Source organism: Zalophus californianus, chromosome 13 (genome assembly GCF_009762305.2).
Source record: "Zalophus californianus isolate mZalCal1 chromosome 13, mZalCal1.pri.v2, whole genome shotgun sequence".
In the NCBI taxonomy this organism is placed as follows: Eukaryota; Metazoa; Chordata; class Mammalia; order Carnivora; family Otariidae; genus Zalophus; species Zalophus californianus.
Window position 1 is genome coordinate 75,644,662 of NC_045607.1, and position 21,841 is coordinate 75,666,502.

The 21,841-nt window shown below is 46.7% G+C and overlaps 1 protein-coding gene and 1 long non-coding RNA gene across 4 annotated transcripts in view; one reads left to right on the top strand and one right to left on the bottom strand.

Moving 5' to 3' along the window:
- LOC113934656 (phosphoserine aminotransferase) overlaps positions 1-7,831 on the bottom strand; it is a 32,991-nt gene extending 25,160 nt beyond the window's left edge. The window contains exons 1-4 of the mRNA XM_027616077.2: positions 7,686-7,831; positions 4,481-4,541; positions 3,387-3,456; positions 562-767 (exon numbers count right to left, since the gene is read on the bottom strand). Coding sequence (XP_027471878.1) covers positions 562-767; positions 3,387-3,456; positions 4,481-4,541; positions 7,686-7,745 — 397 coding nt within the window. The 5' untranslated portion in view covers positions 7,746-7,831. The remainder of the gene's footprint in view (positions 1-561; positions 768-3,386; positions 3,457-4,480; positions 4,542-7,685) is intronic.
- A 623-nt stretch (positions 7,832-8,454) lies between these two features.
- LOC113934496 lies at positions 8,455-19,624 on the top strand. Of its 3 annotated transcripts, none has more exons than XR_003523699.1 (5): positions 8,455-8,625; positions 11,092-11,190; positions 12,602-12,729; positions 13,055-13,152; positions 14,240-14,472. It is a non-coding gene; the product is annotated as an uncharacterized LOC113934496 (long non-coding RNA). The 3 variants fall into 3 exon arrangements; XR_003523700.1 differs by lacking the exons at positions 8,455-8,625; positions 14,240-14,472 and adding exons at positions 10,163-10,297; positions 19,493-19,624; XR_003523698.1 differs by lacking the exon at positions 8,455-8,625 and adding an exon at positions 10,163-10,297.
- The last annotated feature ends 2,217 nt before the right edge of the window (positions 19,625-21,841 follow it).

Below are 21,841 nucleotides of genomic sequence, written 5' to 3' on the forward strand. Positions count from 1 at the left end.
TTCCTGTCTGTGGAGCCATCATAGAGGAGACCTGGAGAGACACCAGGACCTGCAGACATTGTTGGGGGGCCCTCGATCAAGCCATACCCAAAGCCAACCCGGCCCGTAGACTTTTCAGCTGAGTACACCTATGAATATTCTTTCTGCAGCAGCCAGTTAGTAATCTTAACAAGTAAGACCACCCACTCTAAATGGTATCAAATCAGCTATCAACAAGAAGGAATTAAAAACTGCAGGTTGGGGCGCCTGGGTGGCTCAGATGGTTAAGCGTCTGCCTTCGGCTCAGGTCATGATCCCAGGGTCCTGGGATCGAGTCCCGCATCGGGCTCCCCGCTCAGCGGGAAGCCAGCTTCTCCCTCTGCCTCTCTCTCTCTCTCTCTCTCTCTCTGTCTCTGCCTCTCATGAATAAATAAATAAATAAATCTTTAAAAAAATAAAAAATAAATAAAAACTGCAGGTTGCCCTGGGCAGGGGTAACCTGATATCTGAAGAGGGACCACCCACCCGGCAGCATTTGTCCACATTTCATTGTCATTGTGGACCTCAGATCCCAGCACTTACTCGTGTAACTCCCAAGTTTGGGGTGGACGATATTCACAGTCCCAAACTTCTTGGCTTCTTCTGCAGCCTTAGCTGACCAAGATCCTGTCACCACATAGTCGGCACACCTTCCTGCTTTCCAGCCAATCAGGTTTAAGGGGACAGCACTGAACTGGCCCGACCCACCTCCTTGCACAAAAATCACCTTGTAGTTGTCTGGAACGGCTCTGGGCAGAAGTGTGGGAGACAGTAAACAGAGACATACAGGGTCAAAGAAAATGAGCAATGATCTACCAGCACTTTACCCTGGGTGGATATACTATAAGAAAACCAGTAAAGTCCCACCCCCGCTTCACCTTCCCCACAGCCCTTCCTTGGGCTCTGTGCGGAAGCCTATGGGTACTGTTTGGAGGGAAGCTAATAACACCCCGCTGTTTCTGTAGGAAATCATCTTGCTACCACTCAGTCTGCACGGTTCAAGGGTGGCCAACCCTGACTCCAGCAAGAGCACATGACCCAAACTGGCCAGTGGAGTCTGGTTCTGAGACCTTTGCTCAAACTTCTGGAAAAGAGGAACGGTTTCTACTGAGGGAAAGAATAAACCAGTTAATCCTACAACCACCGGTGGCCATCTGGTGAAGCCAATACATCAAAAAGCAAAGCCAGGAGATGGAGGAAAAGACCTTCCTGGACATCACCTGAGCTCCTAAATCCCTCCTGCACTTTAGAGTTACACGAGGTAATTCGTTTTCTCTTCTGCCAAGAGTTGGGCTTCCGTCACCTGCAACCAGAAATCCTAAAAATAGACATGTGCTGCTCCACGCTATGAACCAAGTGGACACTCGTAAAGGATCTTAGATAAAGTGTTAGGCCTAAGCACGTAATCACATACCAATAGACATCGAGATTAACAGTGAAAACTTTTTGACTCCAGTGTAGAAAATTAAGATGTTTGCTGAAATGGCTACAGGCAGTAGAAGGCCAGCTCCTGAGGGACTAGGCCACGGAAACTGGACCCCAGCCTTTGAGGAAGCTCAGAGCTTGGGAACAGGTACACAGAAGGCAGACGGCTGGGGACAGAGATCCAGCACGGAGCTGTTAAGTACCAAAGGGCAGGGCAACGTGAGAGGGTCCTGGGGAATGGGTGGTGTGAACCGTATCTGCCTGCGATCATGCAGGGCTTGCAGGCAACTCTCGTTAAGAGGCTCTAAACATGAGCTCTCGGCAGCTGGGAGGACTGGCAGCCCAAGGCAGGGTTCCAGGTTTATGTTATTCACATGCCAGATAGTTAAGAAGGCCAACACCTGGATGGAAGGACACAAGACAGAGGCCCAGGTACAGGAGTACAAGGTAGGAACTTGGTTAGGAAAATAAAGGATAGGCCCAGAAATTGAACTGGGAGTCCAGTCCCAAGAGGCCTGCAGCCATGCAGGTCAAATGCCACGTCTTCTGGGCCGAGATTCCAAATACCTGTTCCATGGACGGGCTTGTGCGGTGAACACATGGGACCCAACAGGCAGACCCTGTGTGCGCAGCCAAGCAAATGATGACTGGTTCCGGCCACTCACAATGCAATGGGTTCTAGTGCTCCTCACAAAAATGGCGCCAGCCTGCCCCCTTTGAAGCATTTTATCAAGACAGTTTAAAAGGAAAGTAATAGTTGGTACAATTCCAATCATGTTAGTGAAATCATGCAAACTTGGACCTTTAAAATGTTAACAATGATTACTTCTGACTGGTGGGGTTATGGATAGTTTCAGGTTAATTTGTGACATTCAGTTTTTCCTAAACTTTCTACCATGAATATGCACTAGTTTTATGAGCAGAAAACATGGGTTTTTTTTTTCAAGATTACCATATTCGTAACGTTTATGTGAATATACTTAGACAGTATATAAATCTCTCCTTTAAATAGCAATCTATTAAAGAGTAAGGTTTCCTCTGGGTAAGGAGAGTAGTGCAGATAAGCTAGGAAGGATCATTTGAGAAGTTCCTGAAGTGAAGAACTCTTAAAATTACCCAAAAAGTCTCTTAAAGATGAAGTTTCTGCAGAGATTCTGACTCAGCTGAGCTTGGTAGGGCCCTGCACCTGAATTTTTTAATACCTGCCCCCAGCTAGGTGATTCTGACAGGTGGTAGGAGGCATTGCTTTAAGAACCAGTGCACTGACCAAGATGACCATTTCTTTGTTATTTAAATCCCTTTTAAGCCTGAAAAATCTCTCCTAGATATGATTTCAAATCTTTGGAAACACCAATAAAATAAAAACACACAGGGGCACCTGGGTGGCTCAGTCAGTTAAGCGTCTGACTCTTGACTTCCGCTCAGGTCATGACCTCAGGGTTGTGAGACTGAGCCCCAACTGGGGCTCCGCACTGGGCATGGAGCCTGCTTAGGATCTCCCTCTCCCTCTCTAAAAAAATAAATAAATAAAAATAAAAACACAAAAGCAGGATGGGAAACAAGTAAAAACCATTATGTACTAATGGAGTGAATTTGGGAGAAATCTTTAAAAGACTATTTTTATTTTTTTAAAAGATTTTATTTATTTATTTTACAGAGAGAGAGACAGAGAGAACAAACAGGGGGAGTGACAGGCAGAGGGAGATGGGGAAGCAGGCTCCCCGATGAGCAGGGAGCCCAATGCCGGGCTCGATCCCAGGACCCCGGGATCACGACCAGAGCCGAAGGCAGTCACTCAACCGAGCCACCCGGGTGCCCTAAAAGATTATCTTTAATTATGAAATATTCTTAACACACAGCAGAGTAAATACCGTAACAGACACCCACACATGTGGTTTATCAAACAAGAGTAATGACTTCGGTCTTTAAAATTTTTAACTTACAACAATTCCCGCACAAGATTCTCTGTGTTGTTAATAATCTTGGCAAAATCTGATGACCTGTGGCTCATTTCTGTGGAAGGAAGGATAAATAAGAAAAAAAAGTTCCCATTTAAAACCAAACACACAGAAGTAACTTTAGAAGTAGCTACACAATTTGCAAATAAAATAATAAAGGGAAATTTTGGTTATTCTGCACTCAAATTGTGGGCCAAGGCTGACTTCGTTTAGGGGAAAAATCCAAACCGATTTTCAAATTGCACACATTTTAGCCTTATGGTCACAGCAGAATGATTTTTCAAGTGGCATACTCACTGAATGAGCCATTTACTAATTCATCCTTCCATCCCTGTGATTTTTCACATCCTTCTCACGAACATGAACCCATGGTGCAGACTGCCCCGTAGAAACAACAGCACAAAATTCCACTCTGCGGCTTTCACTGAGCAGAAACCCAAATTTAGTCCCCAAACCCACAGGAACCAAATTGAAGAGCAGTGAGCACACAGTTAACCTTACGATCCCTTCATACTATGCGGCCTCAGCCTTGGGAATTACCAAACAAAGAAAAAGGAAATTAAAATTTAAAAAGTAAATTTTAAAAATTCAAAGGGACCCCTCCTCAACGATAAAGGAGAAACTTAATGAAATTATTAAGGTGCAAGATCTTGAGCAAAGGCTTATAGGCTTTTAAACTTTTACTCAGTTCATTTTTAAGTTCCGTAAAAGCTTTGAAACGAATGGGAGGCAAGACTGCAGAGGTCTAGAGCCCTGTGATGCACCTGTTTGGCATCTTCAGATCTCAGATGCCAATCGAGCCCTGGGGCAGGCGCCCTGCTCAGCGGAAAGCCTGCGTCTCTCTCTCTCTCTCTCTCCCTCTGCTGTTGCCCCACCCTCATGCTCTCTCTCTCAAATAAATAAATAAAATCTTTAGAAAAAAAAACTGCTTCTATCAAACGTGCCACCAAAGTTACTAAAATTTAAAAATATATCTACAAAGGCCTAAAGGGAGACCGAGGCGCAAAATCTGGGGCTTGATGCATTTTCATCAGTTCCCTTTGGAACCTGGATATTCAGAATCAAAAAGTAAATCTTACCAAGAACACTAATCCCAATTCCTTTGTAGTCTAATAGTTCTTTCTGTATCTCTAACAATACCTAGAAGAAATAAAAGACAATAAAATGATCTGAATATTCGGCACAGAGCTCTCCCTCTGGACATCAGACCAGCGAGGGGGGCCACCCACAGAGCCTGTGAGGTCTGGAAGCTTCTGTACCGTGGCCAATCCCCTTCCTCCCACCCAGACTACAGAGCCCTACTGACGCAACTTACACACACAATTTAAGTGTGAAATTATATAATGCAATTGATGTGAAAATACAGTTTTCCCAAAGGCATGAATTTACTTAGATATAAAAATTACAATAAAAAAACCCACCAAACCTTTATTTGTTTTTTTTAAGAAAGAAGATAGAAAGCCCTATCAGAGAGGAATGCTAAAGTGTTTTTGTGAAATGACATGGTATCTGGGATTGGCTTTAAAATACTCCGGGGGCGCCTGGGTGGCTCAGTCGGCTAAGCGTCTGCCTTCGGCTCAGGTCATGGTCCCAGGGTCCTGGGATCGAATCCTGCATCGGGCTCCCTGCTCAGCGGGGAGCCTGCTTCTCCCTCTGCTTCTCTCTCTCTCTCTTTCTCTGTCTCTCATGAATGGATAAATAAAATCTTTTTTTTTTTAAAGATTTTATTTGTTAGAGAGAGAGCGCATGGGCAAGAGAGAGAATGAGCAAGGGTACAAGCAGGGGGAGCTGCAGGCAGAGGGAAAAAAAACACATTTTAACAATAAAGAATTAGACAAAAGATTTCCCTGGCAAGGGGTGGGGGTTAAGAATTTGTCTTGTTGGGGCACCTGGATGGCTCAGTCCGTGGAGTGTGTGACTCTTGATCTTGGGGTAGTGAGTTCAAGCCGAGTAGAGATTACTTAAAAAAATAAATAAATAAAAGCTAGCATTTAAAAAAAAAAGTATTGGTCACTGGTTTTGCAAACTATGGGATGATTATTAGCACTGGCTGATTAAAAACACACTTAATGGGGCGCCTGGGTGGCTCAGTTGGTTAAGCGACTGCCTTCGGCTCAGGTCATGATCCTGGAGTCCCTGGATCGAGTCCCGCATCGGGCTCCCTGCTCAGCAGGGAGTCTGCTTCTCCCTCTGACCCTCCCCCCATCTCATGTGCTTTCTCTCTCATTCTGTCTCTCAAATAAATAAATAAATAAAAAAATCTTAAAAAAAAAGACGCTATACATTTAAAAAAAAACACAATGAATCCTTTCTTTAGTGAACACAAACATAATAAAATCATCTTTGAACTCCTGTTTAAGATGGGATTTCTCTTACAGACAGTATCCCCTGAAATGCGTTTATGATCCAAATCATTACAAAGAGATTTAAAGACTTCTACTCAAAAAGCATGCCCCTCTACTCCAGTGGAGTTTTTTTCAAACTGCAGAATGCAATCACTCTTGTGGGTCACAACACATTTTTTAAATGAAACAGAACAGAATAGAGTACAAAAGTATGTATGTCATAGTTGTTTAGGCTAAATACTTCACAAGGCTTTAATTATAATTATATGCATATACTTTGTCATTTTGTAAAATATATTTTTCATTGTGGTCACAGTCAACAATAAAGTTTAAAAAGCTTCTCTAATCCTTAACAATAAAATCAAATCGAAGTTCATAAAAAGCAACATCTGCCACTTCCTCCCACCCCCATCCCCCTCAGAGAGGGCGTCTGAGGACAGAAATCCTCCCAAGAAAATAACAAATAATTGTATTACTAATGATAACTGCCATTATAATAAATGCATAAGAAATTGCACTGGGAGGGGCACGTGGCTGGCTCAGCTGAGATTCTTGATCTCCGGGTCCTGAGTTCCAGCCCCACAGGGGAGAGAGTATTTAAAAAAGGGGGAAAAAAGAAAGAAAGAAAGAAAAAGAAATTGCACAGGGAACAAATACTTAGAAGGCTCCAAACCACGGAGACGGGACAGAGGTGAGGAGGGTACAAGAAACATTTGCACAGCTCTAAGCAGGGAAGGAATCTTGCCTAAAACAGACTGCAATTAAGTGGGGAAAACCAAGCCTTGTTCTTTCGGCTACTATGAGCCCTGCCCCTAGGGAAGCACGAAGTCCTTTCCCTTCTAAAATTATAAGATTCTCTTGTTCTTACAACACAGAGGAGGCTTTATCCCAGGGAGATTTCTACTCTGTTCAACAATAGATAATTGTAAAGCACTTGGCTAGGCCCCATGTTGCTACAACATAGTATCAGAGTCATTGTGGTTAGAAAAATAAAAATATAACAGCAGTGATAGCAGCTTGTCAATCAAGGCTCATCGCAAACTGCCTTCTTCACAGCTGCGGAGCGGGGGTTGAGATGATGTGGGAAGGAGCATGGACGTTGGGGGGAGGAGCTGAAACCTGGCTTGGGGCCTAGGAAGGCAGGGAGTGAGTTCCACTTGCACTTGAAAAGTCTGGTTGTGGCCCCAGGGAAAATTCAATCATTCCATTTCCTCCAAAACAAAGTGAAGCGAACTGGGCTGGCAGCCCACTGCCTACCAGAATTTGAATACTCGCATGCCTTTAGGAGTCAAGCCAGTTAAAATTAAAAAAAAAAAAAAAAAATCTACGCGTGAAACCGAGCTGAAAAAAGCAGGGGAAGGGAAGGTTCTCTTGGGAAACAAGGAACGAAAGCCAGGACTGAAGGCCTTCAAATTTACATTTCTGAAAAGCAATGTTCCCAAGTGCTGGCTAAAACAAACACTCCTTAGGAGGGTTCAGGCGCGGGACTCCAGTTTGCAATCCCCTCCAGTTTAATGAGAACCCCATTCACCATTCATTCAGTGTCCATTCACGGATCCACTCAACACTGCCTGGCTCGCAGCAGTGCCCGGCAAGGCGAACCCAGAGATGAGAGCTTTTCGCCGCGCCCCGGGCCCAGCCCAGGCACAGAGTCTGCAGGTGCGCTGCGCCGGCGAGCCAAGTCGTGCAAGCCTCTCACGGGCAGTCGGCGCCAGAGGCAGCTGCACAAGCATGTTGGCGAGCTTCCTTCCCCCAAGTGCATTCTTCCAGAAGCCCACTAGCGAAGGATCCCGAACTGGGCGTGCACGCTGGAGCGGAGCGTTCGGAGGGCTCCCGGGCAGGGAAAGGGGATCCCAGCGCCCGGCGCAGAGATGCACAGCCACCCGCGCGCGGGCTCCCGCTAGGACCGCACTCCCGGCGCGCGCTCGTGGGGACTTACCGAGCGCGGCAACTTGGCAGGCCCGGGCCCGAAGTTGACCACCTGCCTCGGGGCGCTCATGGTGCAGCAGCGCAGGCGACGGGGACAACGGAGAGAGTCGTGCGCGGCGCGAGTCGGCTGCCGGCGCAGACCATCTGCCTTCTTCAGCGCCCAGCCGGCGCCACCATTGGCCCGCGCTGTCGCAGGCCCTGCGCTAATTGGTTCGCGCTACGGGGCTCGCATCCCCATTGGTCGTGCTCAACAGCCAATGCCCAGGAGCAGTTGCTCCTCCTCTCGTTTACTGTTTCAACTCTCTTTTCTGATCAATGCAAGGCGCGCGGGAGATTGCACCAGCCACCGCGCTCTGCAGAGTGCCCGCCCTAGGATCGTGGGCGGTGGGGAAAAGGCTGCCCCTGCCAACGTGCATTAGTGCTTCTGCACCCTGGATCAGGCCGGTTCCCGTCCTCCAACCCTGAGCCCAGACCCTCTCTCTTGGTTGCACCAGAAGATGTGGAGCAAATCGCTCCCCAGTCCAACCACCTTTCCTTCACCATGCCCCTGGTCTGGGTTCTGATGCATATTGCAGAACCAGCAGTTATTAATTCACCAAGCTTTTCTGATGCATATTTCAGAACCAGCAGTTATTAATTCACCAAACTTTTCTCCGCGGACCCCACACACTCCAGTGGAGAGGCGGGGCTCCCAAGAAAGGAACTGCAGGGTGAAGGCTGGACCGGAAGTGGGTGGGTGGGGAATGAGGTTCTCTGCACGTGCATAGAGGCCAGGAGTTCCAGCAGGATGAAAGGATGGAGGGGGAGGACTCTGGAAGGAGCCCTAGCCTGGGAAACCTGGATGCCCCCCAGGCAAGTCGTTGCAAGCTGGTGATTCTCCGTTTACTCCTGTGAAAAGAGCGAGCTAGAACCTGGCTTTAGCTCTCAGTTTGCGCCGGCGCTGACAAGCTGTGAGTTTAGAAACGTGGGGAGATATTAACTGCAATGTGATATCCCTAGGGACTCAGAGCAAGCTTGGGGAGAGGCCCAGAGCCAGGCCTGGCGCAGGGCCAGCGCTGCTCAAACTTTTACACAGATGCATCCTTCTCAAAAGAACCCCCATGGGGTTCTGAAACAGGGAGGCCCCCTTCCTATACGAAGGACGTTTCTCTAAAGTCTGGAATTTCAGTATTTTTTAAGCTACGAAGTTTGCATTCTACTCCACCATTTAACCTAGTTTCTTTGAACATAGAAATATTGTACCAAATTTTTGAGCAAAATGATGCTCCAGGAATTTACACGGTGCCTATCCTGGGACTTTTTTAACACCATCCACAGCGTCAATTACCCGGTGTGAAAAGGCTTGTAAGTTAACAGGGGTTTTGGCTTCTGTTTGTTTTTTGTGGTATGTGGGCAGGATGGGGCAGGCCTGGAGGTCCTGCTTTGGATTCGTGAGTTGGAGGTCAAAGTTTCTAGAAAAAGCTGAAATTAACAAGGTCACTGCTCTCCACAGCACCCTCAGTTAGAATATTGCAAAACTGAGCACAGGATATTATGAATCTCAGTCCATAAACTAAGATGTGCAAGAATTGTCACGTATCCATTATTTTAATGTAATGACCTATCTGTAGACCCCTAGTAGCTAGTCCCCTGGCAGAGCCGGGAAGCTGGCCTTCCTCCTTCCTGGAGTCCCTAACCACAGGGATTTACGTGGTCCTAGGGTGTGGGATGAAGAGGGAAGCACGCATCCATTTGGTCCTCCATCCCCAGAAAATGTGGCTGAGTTGTGTCCACTATCTGGGTTTATATGGCTGCTTCAGCCAATTAGCTCTCTACCACTGCTATGTCCCACAAGGTGATGAAATTTGGAAGTTTTTAGGTTCGTGAGTGAAGGAAGACGTGAGCAAAGAAAGAATTCTTGAGATGTTTTTGGTGCAAAAAGGTGATTGTATTATAGCACAGAGACAGAACCCATGGGCAGAAAGAGCTGTACTGGGATTGCGAGGAGATTATATGCTTTTTCATTAGTGGGGTTTAGGGATAGTATGTCTCCAAGGAATTTGGAAACAAGGCTTTCAGGACCTTGAGGGGCTAGCTGCCATTGAGATAAGGTTACTTTTAGTCTTTAATAAAACATAAACATTAAGGCACTAAAGGCAGCCGTGAGATCCTTGAGGAAGGTCAGGCTCTGCACGTCTCAGGTATCCATCAGCTGTAAGGAGATTTAATTTAAGCTATGTTTCTCTTGCCTTTGTTTCCCTCATCAAAGGGACACAGGAAATTTGGGTAGGGGTGGGGGTGGCTATCATCCCATATTGCAGATGATGATATAGAGGGTCTCAGGCGCACAGACCATGAGCCTGCTCGCTACGAAGGTGCACACACGACTTGTGTCTTCCCACAACATCAGCTTTATTCGATCATAAAGCAAAGTTAAATCACAATGAGAAAGCGGGTTCAGGATTCCAAACTCCGTGACAGTTCACCATGTGATTAAACTTGGCTTCTTACACAGCACACAAAGCAGGACAGAAGACAAACCGCCCGACAAACGAGGTAGCAGATGGGTGCAGGAAGTGAATGAACCAAAGGCGAAGTCAGTATGTGGGCACGCAGTTGAGATAAGGCCTCTGTCTGGCCCAGGTCAGCTCTTGGCACTTACTGCTTCTGATGTTCAAGCAGGGAAGGATCTCGGTTCTGTTCGGAGATCCACTGGGCAGAACCTTCGCGGACAGTTGCCTTTTTTAAGTGGTCAGGTCTGAAGAATCTGACAGTTTGCTGTCCAAATCCTCCCCTTTTTCAAGGGATTTAGTCCGTCTCAAGCCCCGCAGACTTCGTCTGGTTCTGCTCATTATCAGTTCTGGGGTGTCAGCTGACATTGGTCCCAGCTATTACTCCTGGCTGCACTACCTTAACTGCTTGCGTCATTGCTGAGCACAGGCTCCTGCTTGACATGAGAGACTCCATTTTGCTCTCTACAGACTTGCTGACCGCTGCCTCTGTCTCTCTTCCTCCCAGCCCGAGGGAGTCTCTTTTTCATTCCAGAGAGAATCCACTTCTTTCTGTTTCTTCCTCCCACTCTGTGCACAAATACCTTAAGCCTGGGCCATGAAGTTCAGTGTTTCCTGGGCCATGAAGTTCAATGTTTCCTGGGCCACTCAGGAACAGAAATGTGGTGGTGAGATTATGCTGAATTAGAACGCACCCATTTGTGGGGGAGTTGCAGAAGCCCGCCACACATCTGTGCTTCCATCCCATGGAACAGAGTCATTGCCAGCAAGTGGCTGCCCCACCAGGCTCCACATCTCCCAGCGCCCCCGCATCTAGGCAGATCACATGACTGGATCCCGTGAGTGGAATGGCGCAGAGGATGTCCCTTTGAGACCAAAGTGGTTGAGACGCAGTGTACTTCTCCACTTCTTTTTCCCATTCTACAGGCTGAAGTCAAAGACTCCAAGGCCCCCGGGCATGGTGGAGACACAGGAAGGAAGGATCTCGAGTCTCCGTATCACTGACTCTGGGCTTATTATTCACAGGTATGAAATCATCTTCTTTTGGGTTATGCCACGGAAATCTGATTTTGTTTCAGCAGCTCATGGTACCCTAATGAATACACCATTCTCAGTGCAACAGCTGCAGTTGAGATCCAACTGCTGTTGCCAAATGGGCAAACAAGGTTCTTTGAGCTGTCTTCCCATGTATAAGGAAAAACCAGAAACCCAGATTGTTATGTAACCCAGAAGTTACCCAATTTTTAAATGTCTCCAAATTTAAGTTTCAGAAAACACTGTGCAGATCAATATTGTTGAGGGGCCAAGCCTAGTTTCCCTGCAGTCCTGATTCAGCTTGCTGGCTATAGGCTTTCTCCTTCTAAGGACTGCTTTATCGTATTCTGCCATGTATTGCCCTCATTCAGCGAGGAACACACTGTTCCCTGCTTGAAGAAGGGAACAGAACAAGAAAAAACACTGGGGGAAATGTAATGGAATCTCAAAATATTATTCTGTCACTATAGAGGCCACTTTTGAGCAAACAGGCTTGAGCAATGGAAAGGGCCCACAGTTATCCCCTGGCTGAAGACAGCCTGGCCCAGCAGGTGACCCACCATAGGCCCTAACTAACCAATGGGCTACTTATAACCAGTTACCAAAAAGGGAATATCCAGACTCCTCACCTTCCCCCTTTAAAAGCAGTCCCCAGGGGCGTCTGGGTGGCTCAGTCCCTTAAGCATTTGCTTTTGGCTCAGGTCATGATCTCAGGGTCCTGGGATCGAGCCCCATGTTGGGCTCCCTGCTCAGCAGGGAGTCTGCTTCTCCCTCTCCTCCTTGCTCCTGCTCTCTCTCGCTATCTCTGTCTGTCTATCTGTCTCTCTCTCTCTCTCTCTCTCTCTCCAGTAAATAAATAAAATCTTAAAAAAAAAAATAAAAGCCGCCCCCACCCACTGCCTCACTGCTGTCCCGCCCGCCGCTCCTTTGTTCTTTTTTTTTTAATTTTTTAAATTTTTTTATTAGACACAGAGAGAGTACAAGCAGGGGGAGCAACAGAGGGAGAAGGAGAAGCAGGCTCCCCGCCGAGCAGGGAGCCCGATGTGAGGTTTGATCCCAGGACCCCAGGATCATGACCCGAGCCGAAGGCAGCCGCTTAACCATCTGAGCCACCCAGGCGCGCCTATCTCCTTTGTTCTGCCTCAGGTGAATTCTTTCACCTCCTGTGCTGTTGGCTTCCACCGGATCATTGCTCCACATTTGGGGCTCCCATCTGATCGACAGACACCCCATTGAAACACCACACTCACCCTTTGCCTGTTTTGCAGTGTGGATGTACAAGGACAGCCCAGGGAACTCCTACATTCCAGGAGGGCCCCCGTCCCCTCTTAGTAGGCTGTCACTGAATAGGTAAAAAGAAGCGTCTTCATGAAAGGCGTTTTTTGTAAATGTTCATTTTCAGACGTGTTCTTTATTGAGCCCTTATCATACATCCGTGAAAATGCTGCTGTTTCCAGTCAGATCGGCCGTTCCATTTAGAGGCGAGGGGAGAGAGGTAACTGAAGAGAAAAGAACCCTGTTTGGAATGAGGTGAGATTATTTCTCTTGCCCTTTTTGTAGCTGGAGCTGAAGACCCTTTTCCCGTATCATTCGTTATTCCCAGAGGAAATGAGGGATGGGACGAGGGTGTCGTTGTAGCCTAAGTAGCAAAAAGAAACAAAAGTGAAAATCCTATAACATTCTTCATTCTGACCCCAAAAGTTAGAAAAAGTTCCTCATCCTACTCATTTTGCTTACCTCAGTTTATTTCCTCCCCCTACTTTGCTTCATTTTAAAAAATTGTGATAAAAAAATAATAAAATAAAAAATTGTGATAAAATATACCTAACAAAATTTACCATTTAACCATTTTTAGGTATACAGTTCAGTGGTCTGTTGTGCAACCATCACCACCCTCCATCTCCAGACTTTTTCAGCTTCCCCAACTGAAATTCTGACTGTACCCATTAAACGGTAAGTCCCCACTCCCCTCCCCCTGCCCCTGTAAACCGCCATTCTGCTTTCTGTCTCTATGCATTTGACCGCTCTGAGTACCCCCCCTAAGTGGGACATACAGAATTTGTCTTCTGTGACTGGCTTATATCACTTAGCACAATGTCCTCAAGGTTCATCCATTTTGCTCTATTTTTTTAAACTTTTTTTTAGTAGACTTTATTTTTAGGGCAATTTTAGCCTCAGAGGAAAATTGAGAGGAAATTACAGAGATTTCTCATCTACCCCCTGCCCCTACACATGCATGGATAGCTTCCCCGATTATCAGTATCCCCCACCCGAATGCTACATTTGTTACAAATCAATGAACCTATACTGACACATCATTATCACCCAAAGACCGGAGTTTACATTAGGGTTTACTGTTGTTGTTATACATTCTCTGGGTTTGGACAAATGTATAATGATGTGTACCCACCATTATAATATCATATAGAGTAGTACAGTGCTCTGCACATTCATCCTTCTGTCTCCCTTTTTTTTTTTTAAGATTTATTTATTTATTTGAGAGAGAGAGAGAGCACAAGTGCGACAGAGGAAGAGAGAACCCCAAGCAAACACTGCACTGAGTGCGGAGCCTGACAGTGGGCTCGATCTCATGCCCCTGAGATCCTGACCTGAGCCGAAACCAAGGGTTGGATGCTCAGCCAACCGTGCCATCCAGGCGCCCCACCCTTTTTTTTTTTCCCATTTCTTTAAAGTAATCTCTACACCCAGTGTGGGGCTCAAACTCAAAACCCCAAGATCAAGAGTCACATGTTCTACCAACTGAGCCAACCAGGTGCCCTCCTCTGTCTCCCTTTTTAAATGATCAGTATAGAGAGCATTCTACTGCAAGGTTTGCACAAGAAAAAGCTCTAAGGGAGTCATTTTAAGAGAAATGCTCTCTATGGACCAGTGGGCAAAATTACACAGGGGACTGCACACCGCTTATATCTCTCAACAGCCTAAAAAGATTCTGGTATGGAGAAGGCATTAGGATTTTTTTAAACCTGAAAATGTACTTATTTCGCTAATTTTTTTATTTTTATTTTTTATTTTTTTTAAGGAAAGGAGCAGAATTCATTGGCACCATCTCTGGTGTGTAGACATGGTATTCACCACACCCAGCCAGGCTGGCTCTGCATATGTACAGCTGCATTTTTGGATCAGCACTCTTCACCTGGGCTACCTCATCCCAGGGTTCCACATGGAAGCATGAAATGGCCGCAGAGCACTTGTTTAATCACCTGTCCAGAGTCTCTGTGTGTCAGGGCGCCTGGGTGGCTCAGTCGGTTAAGCATCTGCCTTTTGCTCAGGTCATGATCTCAGGGTCCTGGGATCAAGCCCCGCATCAGACTCACTGCTCAGCGGGGAGCCTGGTTCTCCCTCTCCAATTGCCTGCCACTCCCCTGGCTTGTGCGCGTGCTCTCTCTCACTATATCAAATAAATCAAAACAAAACCATGTGCCTATTATAGAAATCATCAAGTCTCTCTTAGAATGACTTTTGCAGTGTTAATGATGTGGTGGGGGTTTTATTTTTCCCATTTATTAATTTATTCATTTTTTAAGATTTTATTTTTAAGTAATCTCTACATCCAGCGTGGGGCTTGAACTCACAACCCGGAGATCAAGAGTCACATGCTCTACCCACTGAGCCGGCTGGGCACCCCTCCTTTTATTTTCTTTCTGGGGGCCAGAGCAAATACTAAGAGAAAGGAAAATGGGGGCAAAGCCAGAGCAGGACTCAGAACTTCCTGCTTCTGCTCCTTCTTTTTCTCATCCCCCAAACTAAATCCCAACTCCAACACACACTGCTTCAGCGATAGACAGTGGTTGTCATGTAATTGATTGACTAGCTTACGTTTGGTACAGAAAGGCAGCAAAGATTAATAAAAAATAGCAAGAATTCAGAGCTGCATAGGTGAGAGCCATTTCTGTAATCCTAGAGATGAAATGGCAGAAAGGCAGAGTGGGCAGTGCGGCTGGAGGGGAGTGACTGAGAAGCATGGGGAGACCAGTTTGATACATCACGGTTTATGCGTGTGGTGAACTGCTATTACAGGTGATGCATACGAAGACCTTTATTTTTTTAAAGATTTATTAGAGAGAGAGACAGAACATGAGCAGGAGAACCAGAGCGAGAGAGAGAATCTCCAGCAGACTCCCTGCTGAGCGCGGAGCCTGACACAGGGCTCAATCCCAGGACCCTGGGATCATGACCTGAGCCAAATCAAGAGTCACACTTTTGACCGACTGAGCCATCCAGGCGCCCCCTTACGAAGACTTTTTAATGACACAGGAATATGCTCAATATGAAAAAAATCAAATGAAAACAAAAGCCGCTTTCCACCACTACAACCACTGATCAGCTCCATTCTGCAAACATAACAATGATTCCCCCCACTTAAAAAATAAAAAAGCCCACCTCCTGGGGGTCACAATTTCTACTCATACTCAGACAATAATTTATAGTCCCAAACCAGAACATTAACAAATGCATTCACACTCACGTATTCATTCCACAAACACTGCATTCCTACCATGAACCTCAAAGAATGCAAGCATAGTCCTTGCCCTCCCACAGCTTCTGGGGTTTGATATGTTTATAGAGAATCTTTTCCTATTTTGCAAATGTCATCAGCTCAATGAGGCCTGCCATGATCACCTTGATAATATCAAAACCTCGCCCTCTACACCTGGGGCTCCTGATTACTCTTACCCTGCTAGCATTTCTCTTTTTTCCAAAGCATGAATCACCTCTCACATGCGATAGAATTCGTCCGTTTATTATTTATTTGTGTGTATGAAGGGAAGGAAAAATTCTTCTCTATCCTTCAGGGTCTTCCAGCTGAACTAAGAATTAAATTGACCTGAGACCCATTAACAGGAGGAAGAAACCAGAGTTTTATTACATGCTCACAGAGGCCCAGCAATGAAATTGAGACCTAAGGAAATGACCAAGGCAGGCAGATTTTATACTTCCTAAACAAAAAGACAATAAACCCGTGAGAAATTGACAGGACAAAGAGAAGTTAACTTTGGGAGCTTCACTTAGTAAAGAATTCTCAACTAAGTTTGGGCTGGGGGATAGTAAATTAGTAAAAAGTAGCAAGGGTTGTTTATTCAGTCTTTTCTGCTCTAAATTTTCCATCTCTGGTGAAAAGAGACATCCATGTCTCTTTACGGCCTGGTAGGGGGACTTTTCATAGGGGAAGGTTATTTCCTGCTTTCAGGGGGATGGGGGAGGGCCTGAGTGTCCTTCTTGCACAAGAAACTTTTATTTATAATAATCCGTATGCCAAAGTGGAACATTTTGGGACAGCCTGCCCTTGGCCCCTATACATATAGCCTGTGTGGTAGAATGCAGAGTCTGTGGATTTGCTGGTACACCTAGGTCAGTGCCTAGTCCAGGGTAAGCTCACAAGGATTCGTTGAGTGAAAGACTGAAATTATAAATACTAGCTCTACTATGATAATTTTCCTAAAACAAAGAGGTCTGTCCCAAAGTTGGAAGTCTCTACCTCTAGAGACTGAAAGCTGCTTGCCTTTATCTCTTTTTAAGGTTTATTTATTTGCGAGAGAGAGAGCGTGTGCACACACATGTGAGCCGGGGCGGGGGGGGGGGGGGGAAGGGGCAGAGGGAGAGGGAGAATCTCAAGCAGACTCCGGCCCCCCCCCCCCCCCGCGCCGGAGACCAGAGCCTGATGAGGGGCTCGATCTCACAACCCTGAGATAATGACCTGAGCTGAAATAAGAGTCGGACACTCAAATGACTGAGCCACCCGGGTGCCCTCCTGTTTGCCTTTATTAATAAACTATTCCCCACCCCATTCTGCAAGGTTTCAGAGGAGGGTATACCTTCCCTCATTGCCATATTCAATCTCTTAGCAAATCTGTTGAACCTCAAAACTTTTCTCTACCCCATCCATTCTATCTCTGCTTGCCTATCCAAGCTCCCATGGTCTCTTTCTTTCCAGACTCCTAGACCTGGTCCCCTTGCATTCCCTCTGCCCTCTTAGAATCCATTCTCAAAACAGGGCAACAGTCATCCTTGAAAAACACACATGAAGTAGATCTTGTAACTGCCCTGCCTAAAGCCTTTAACAGCTGCCCATTACCTTTAGAACAACCAGACCCCTTACAGGCCCACAAGATACTACCTGCCCTGGTCCTTGGTCCCCTCTTGGCTCAGGGCTTGACTTGCTTCCGCCCCCATATTACTCTGCCTGTCCCGGGACCCTCTCAAGCTCCTTCCCTCCCTGGCAGTCTCTGGCCTCCCCAAGGCTGGCTCTGCCCATCCCTCAGTCTGCAGTGCACACCACCTCCTCAAGTCTTGCCTGGCCGCCTCATCGAAAGTGCCCCCAGTGTACCCTTCGGTTCCTCCTCACCATATTTCCCGGGCTCTTTCTCTCAGAACTTGCCGAGTCTCTGAAACACTCGTGTACTTAGTCATTGTCCACCTCTCACATCCTCTGAGAGCAGAGACCACACCGGCCCTGTTCACCCTGGACCTCCAGCATCAGCACAGTATGTGCTTGGTAGATACTTTTTGAGTGAAATGTCCAGGGCAGGAAGAAGGAATTAACAACAATGCTGACAGTCTTTGTTGCTTGGAGAAAGAACTTGTATCTCTTACTCCTCCAGAATTGCCTATAGTGAATATTAAAAATAATAATCATTTTTTTAAAGTTGGTTATTTTTAGGGGCACCTGGGTGCCTCAGTCGGTTAAGCATCTGCCTTCACTGAGGTCATGGTCCCGGGGTCCTGCAATGAAGTCCCCATATCCGGCTCCCTGCTCAGCGGGGAGTCTGCTTCTCCCTCTGCCCCGACCCCGCCCCGTCTTGTGTGCCCACGCGCATGCGCACGCGCACGCTCTCTCAAATAAGTAGAATCTTAAAAAAAAAAAAAGGTCGGATATTTTTAAAGAGTGGGGAGAGCGTAGGCATTGGACCGTGAGAAACTCTGGCGATCCTGGTGTACCACTTTGCAACATGGTTGAGTGCTGAGGCCCGTCCTGCCCCGGGCATGTGCTGAGACTTGAAGGCTTCCTCCCTGTATCGAGTATGAACATGTCGTGGCGCAATTAGAATTCTAGGTAAGTGTTTTCACTGGTAAGTGGGGCTGCAAGTGGGAGATTACCAAGTCCCTCACTCCTGTCCAACTGGCGCTTGGATCCGTCTGCTCTGCCCTGACTTGGCGCAACCACCAGAGTTCACGGCAGACCTCGATGAGTTTGGCAGGTGGTGGAAGCGATGCATTTTGTGCGGGAAGAAGGGGTGGGTGGAGGAGCAGGGTGGCAGGGGGTGGAGACAGAGTGCCCGAGAGCTGCAAGGAATCTCGGAATGTCATCGCGAATCATCCACCCACACATTCTGAGAGCCAGCCTGTCCCAGCATTGCCCTGGGGCAGCGGGGAGGAAAATTACATCCCTCTATAAATCCCACAAAGTCAGTCCCAGATGACTGCCCCAGGATTGGGGTGGAGGCTTGCAGAGCTGGGGAATGGGATGAAAGATTGAAGATTTTTTTTTAAGATTTTATTTATTTGACAGCGAGAGACACAGCGAGAGAGGGAACACAAGCAGGGGGAGTGGGAGAGGGAGAAGCAGGCTTCCCGCCGAGCAGGGAGCCCGATGCGGGGCTCGATCCCAGGACCCTGGGATCATGACCTGAGCCGAAGGCAGACGCTTAAGGACTGAGCCCCCCAGGCGCCCCAAGATTGAAGATTTTTTAATTAATAATCATCTTTATACTGGTGATGTCTGTCCTAGCATCGCTGTAACTTATATCGTCAAAAATCCTCTCAGGGGCGCCTGGGTGGCTCAGTTGGTTAAGCGACTGCCTTCGGCTCAGGTCATGATCCTGGAGTCTCGGGATCGAGTCCCGCATCGGGCTCCCTGCTGGGCGGGGCGTCTGCGTCTCCCTCTGACCCTCTTCCTTCTTGTGCTCTCTCTCTCTCATTCTCTCCCTCTCTCAAATAAGTAAATAAAATCTTTAAAAAAAAAAAAAATCCTCTCAGGTGGGCGCCTGGGTGGCTCAGTTGGTTAAGCGACTGCCTTCGGCTCAGGTCATGATCCTGGAGTCTCAGGATCGAGTCCCACATCAGGCTCCCCGCTCAGCGGGCGGGTCTGCTTCTCCCTCTGACCCTCTTCCCTCTCGTGCTCTCTGTCTCTCATTCTCTCTCTCTCTCAAATAAATAAATAAAATCTTTAAAAAAAAAAAATCCTCTCAGGTAACAGAGAATGACTTGGTGCCAGGCTGGCCCCTTGAGTCTCAAATCTCTAAGCATGACTAAACTTTCTTGGGTAACTAACCAGGTGGACTGACAATCTGGAACTCAGGGGTCAAAGGAAACTGTCCGCTTTCTAAACGCTAAGGTTCCAGATGGAAGAAAATGACCCAGTGTGCTTCTGAAGAATAAAATGAAAAGCACCTACCCTCTTTCAAACATCATGGGATCCTTCTCAGTTATTAAATATGAACTATTTCTGGTGTGTCTTACGTCTGTTTTGGGGTGTTTGTAGAATTCGCATCATAGATCTCAGGAATTGAGTGCAACTCCTCCAGTTTCTGATGAGGAAAAGTGATGGTATAGGGCCGTCCTGCCCCCTGTGGCCGCACAGCTGCTGCCTCCTGCTGATGACTAAGTTCGGGTAGTGACCCGGGGTCGTGGGATCGAGTCCTGCATCAGGCTCCCTGCTCAGCGGGGAGTCGGCTTCTGCCTCTGCCTCTGCCCCTCCCCACCCCCCTGGCTCCCGCACGCGCATGCGCACTCTTCTCAAATAAGATCTTTTTAAAAGTAAATAAATAAAGATGACTTCGAGGTGTCAGGAAGGTTACTTAAACTTTCCCAGAAGAGGGCAAGCTCAGAGAAATACAAACTGCACCCCGGGCAATGTGAGATCTAGAAAGTGAAGGGCATGTGCTGGGGAGGCCGTTGCACCAGCCTGAGCCCCGCCCCGCCGCCCCTCTCTCAGGAAAATGCTGCATCCTCTCCAAACTGCGGGCAAGGGCTTCATACAGTGTTCTGTGCCTTTCGACAGGCACGGCTCCCTTGTTCTGCCAGCCCTGGAATTGATTCAGCCTTGGTTACACTTCCCCGTTTTTCTCTGTAGATCCGTGGTCGCTTTCCGTCCCAAGCTCATTATCACCTGGTTTCATCCGTTTATCAGCAAGTTAGCCGCTAGGCTGGTCTTTAATCCTGTAGTTGCTGAGTAGAGGAGCGGGGTGGCAGGGGGTGACTCAGAGGAGAAGCTTTCTGACTGATTGGTGATCTAAATTTAGAGACGTTCGTGTTAGAAGACCCTGTGGCTGGGAGAGTCCCTCTTCTTCCCTACTTTTTTGAACTTGGTGCATTTACGCACAGTCTTGGTCCCTGGAGAAGTGTCTGGTACTTCGCCTCTGTTTTCCTAGATGTCCTTACCTAGGAAAAATGTTAACAGCATGTGTTGTCACATAACAGTCTTCTCCCTTTTGAAGTTTTCCTGAGGCATATATAACACATGATGGCTTTTAAAATGTTCAAACATGGGCCCCTGGGTGGCTCAGTCCTTTGTCTGCCTTTGGCTCAGGTCATGATCCCAGGGTCCTGTTATCAAGTCCTGCATCAGGGAATCCTTGCTCAGTGGGAAGCCTGCTTCTCCCTCTGCCCCTCCCCCTGCTCTTGCTTTTTCTCTCTCAAAAAAATAAATAAAATATTTTAAAAAATGAAAACAAAATGTTCCAACATTATCCAAAGACAGAGATAGACAGAGAATGTCCAGCCTTCGAGACAATTTTAGTTTAGGTACTGAGTCTATTTTTTGAATTGGTAATACATTCACATGGTTCAAAAATCAAACATATAAAAGATGTACAGTGACAATATCCTTATCCTCCACCCAGCTAGCTTCCATCTCATCGCCACTGGGAGACTTTTGTCAGTTCCTTTCGTATCTTTCCAAGTTTCTTTAGCAAATACAGGCAAATATGAATATATAATTATTCCCTCTCCCTTTTACACATAAGGTAACATAATATAAACACTGCTTTGCATCTTGCTTTTTTATTCTACATAATAGATATTAAGCAAATTTTGATTCAGTATGTTAAAAAAAAAGGCCATATGCATATATGTGCATGTGCATATACATGGGTGCACACACACACACACACACACACACACACACCTTTCTTTTGTTCTCCCTTTCTTTCTTTCTTTTGTATAACTAAGCAAGATAAATTAATTGAGCCAGTGATTGTTCAACCTACTCCTCTCCATGGGCCTGAGGAAGAAATAAACCAGGGATAAGATTTGTCGAGAAGATTCTGTTTGATGGGTAGTAGCAGAAGGTGGGGGTAGGTGAGCCCATGGAGGAGCCAGAACTGCTCAGGTTCCTGTCTTGCTTGTTCAGAAGATACTGTGAGATCCAGCTACTTTAGGGACAACCAAAATTGGGGATGTCTGTCCTCTTGGAGCCATTCCACCCTTTGATTCTTTTTATCACCAGGAAACAAATATTAGAGCATACCAAGAGACAGAAACTAGAGAATGGGCTTTGTCTTCTTTATTCTCTGTTAAATACAGTGTCAATATAAATACAAAACTCCCCCACCTGTTTGAGAATAAGACTTCCCAACAGTCCAGATAGCCCCAGGGTCCAGAACTGATGAAGTTCACTCCTTAG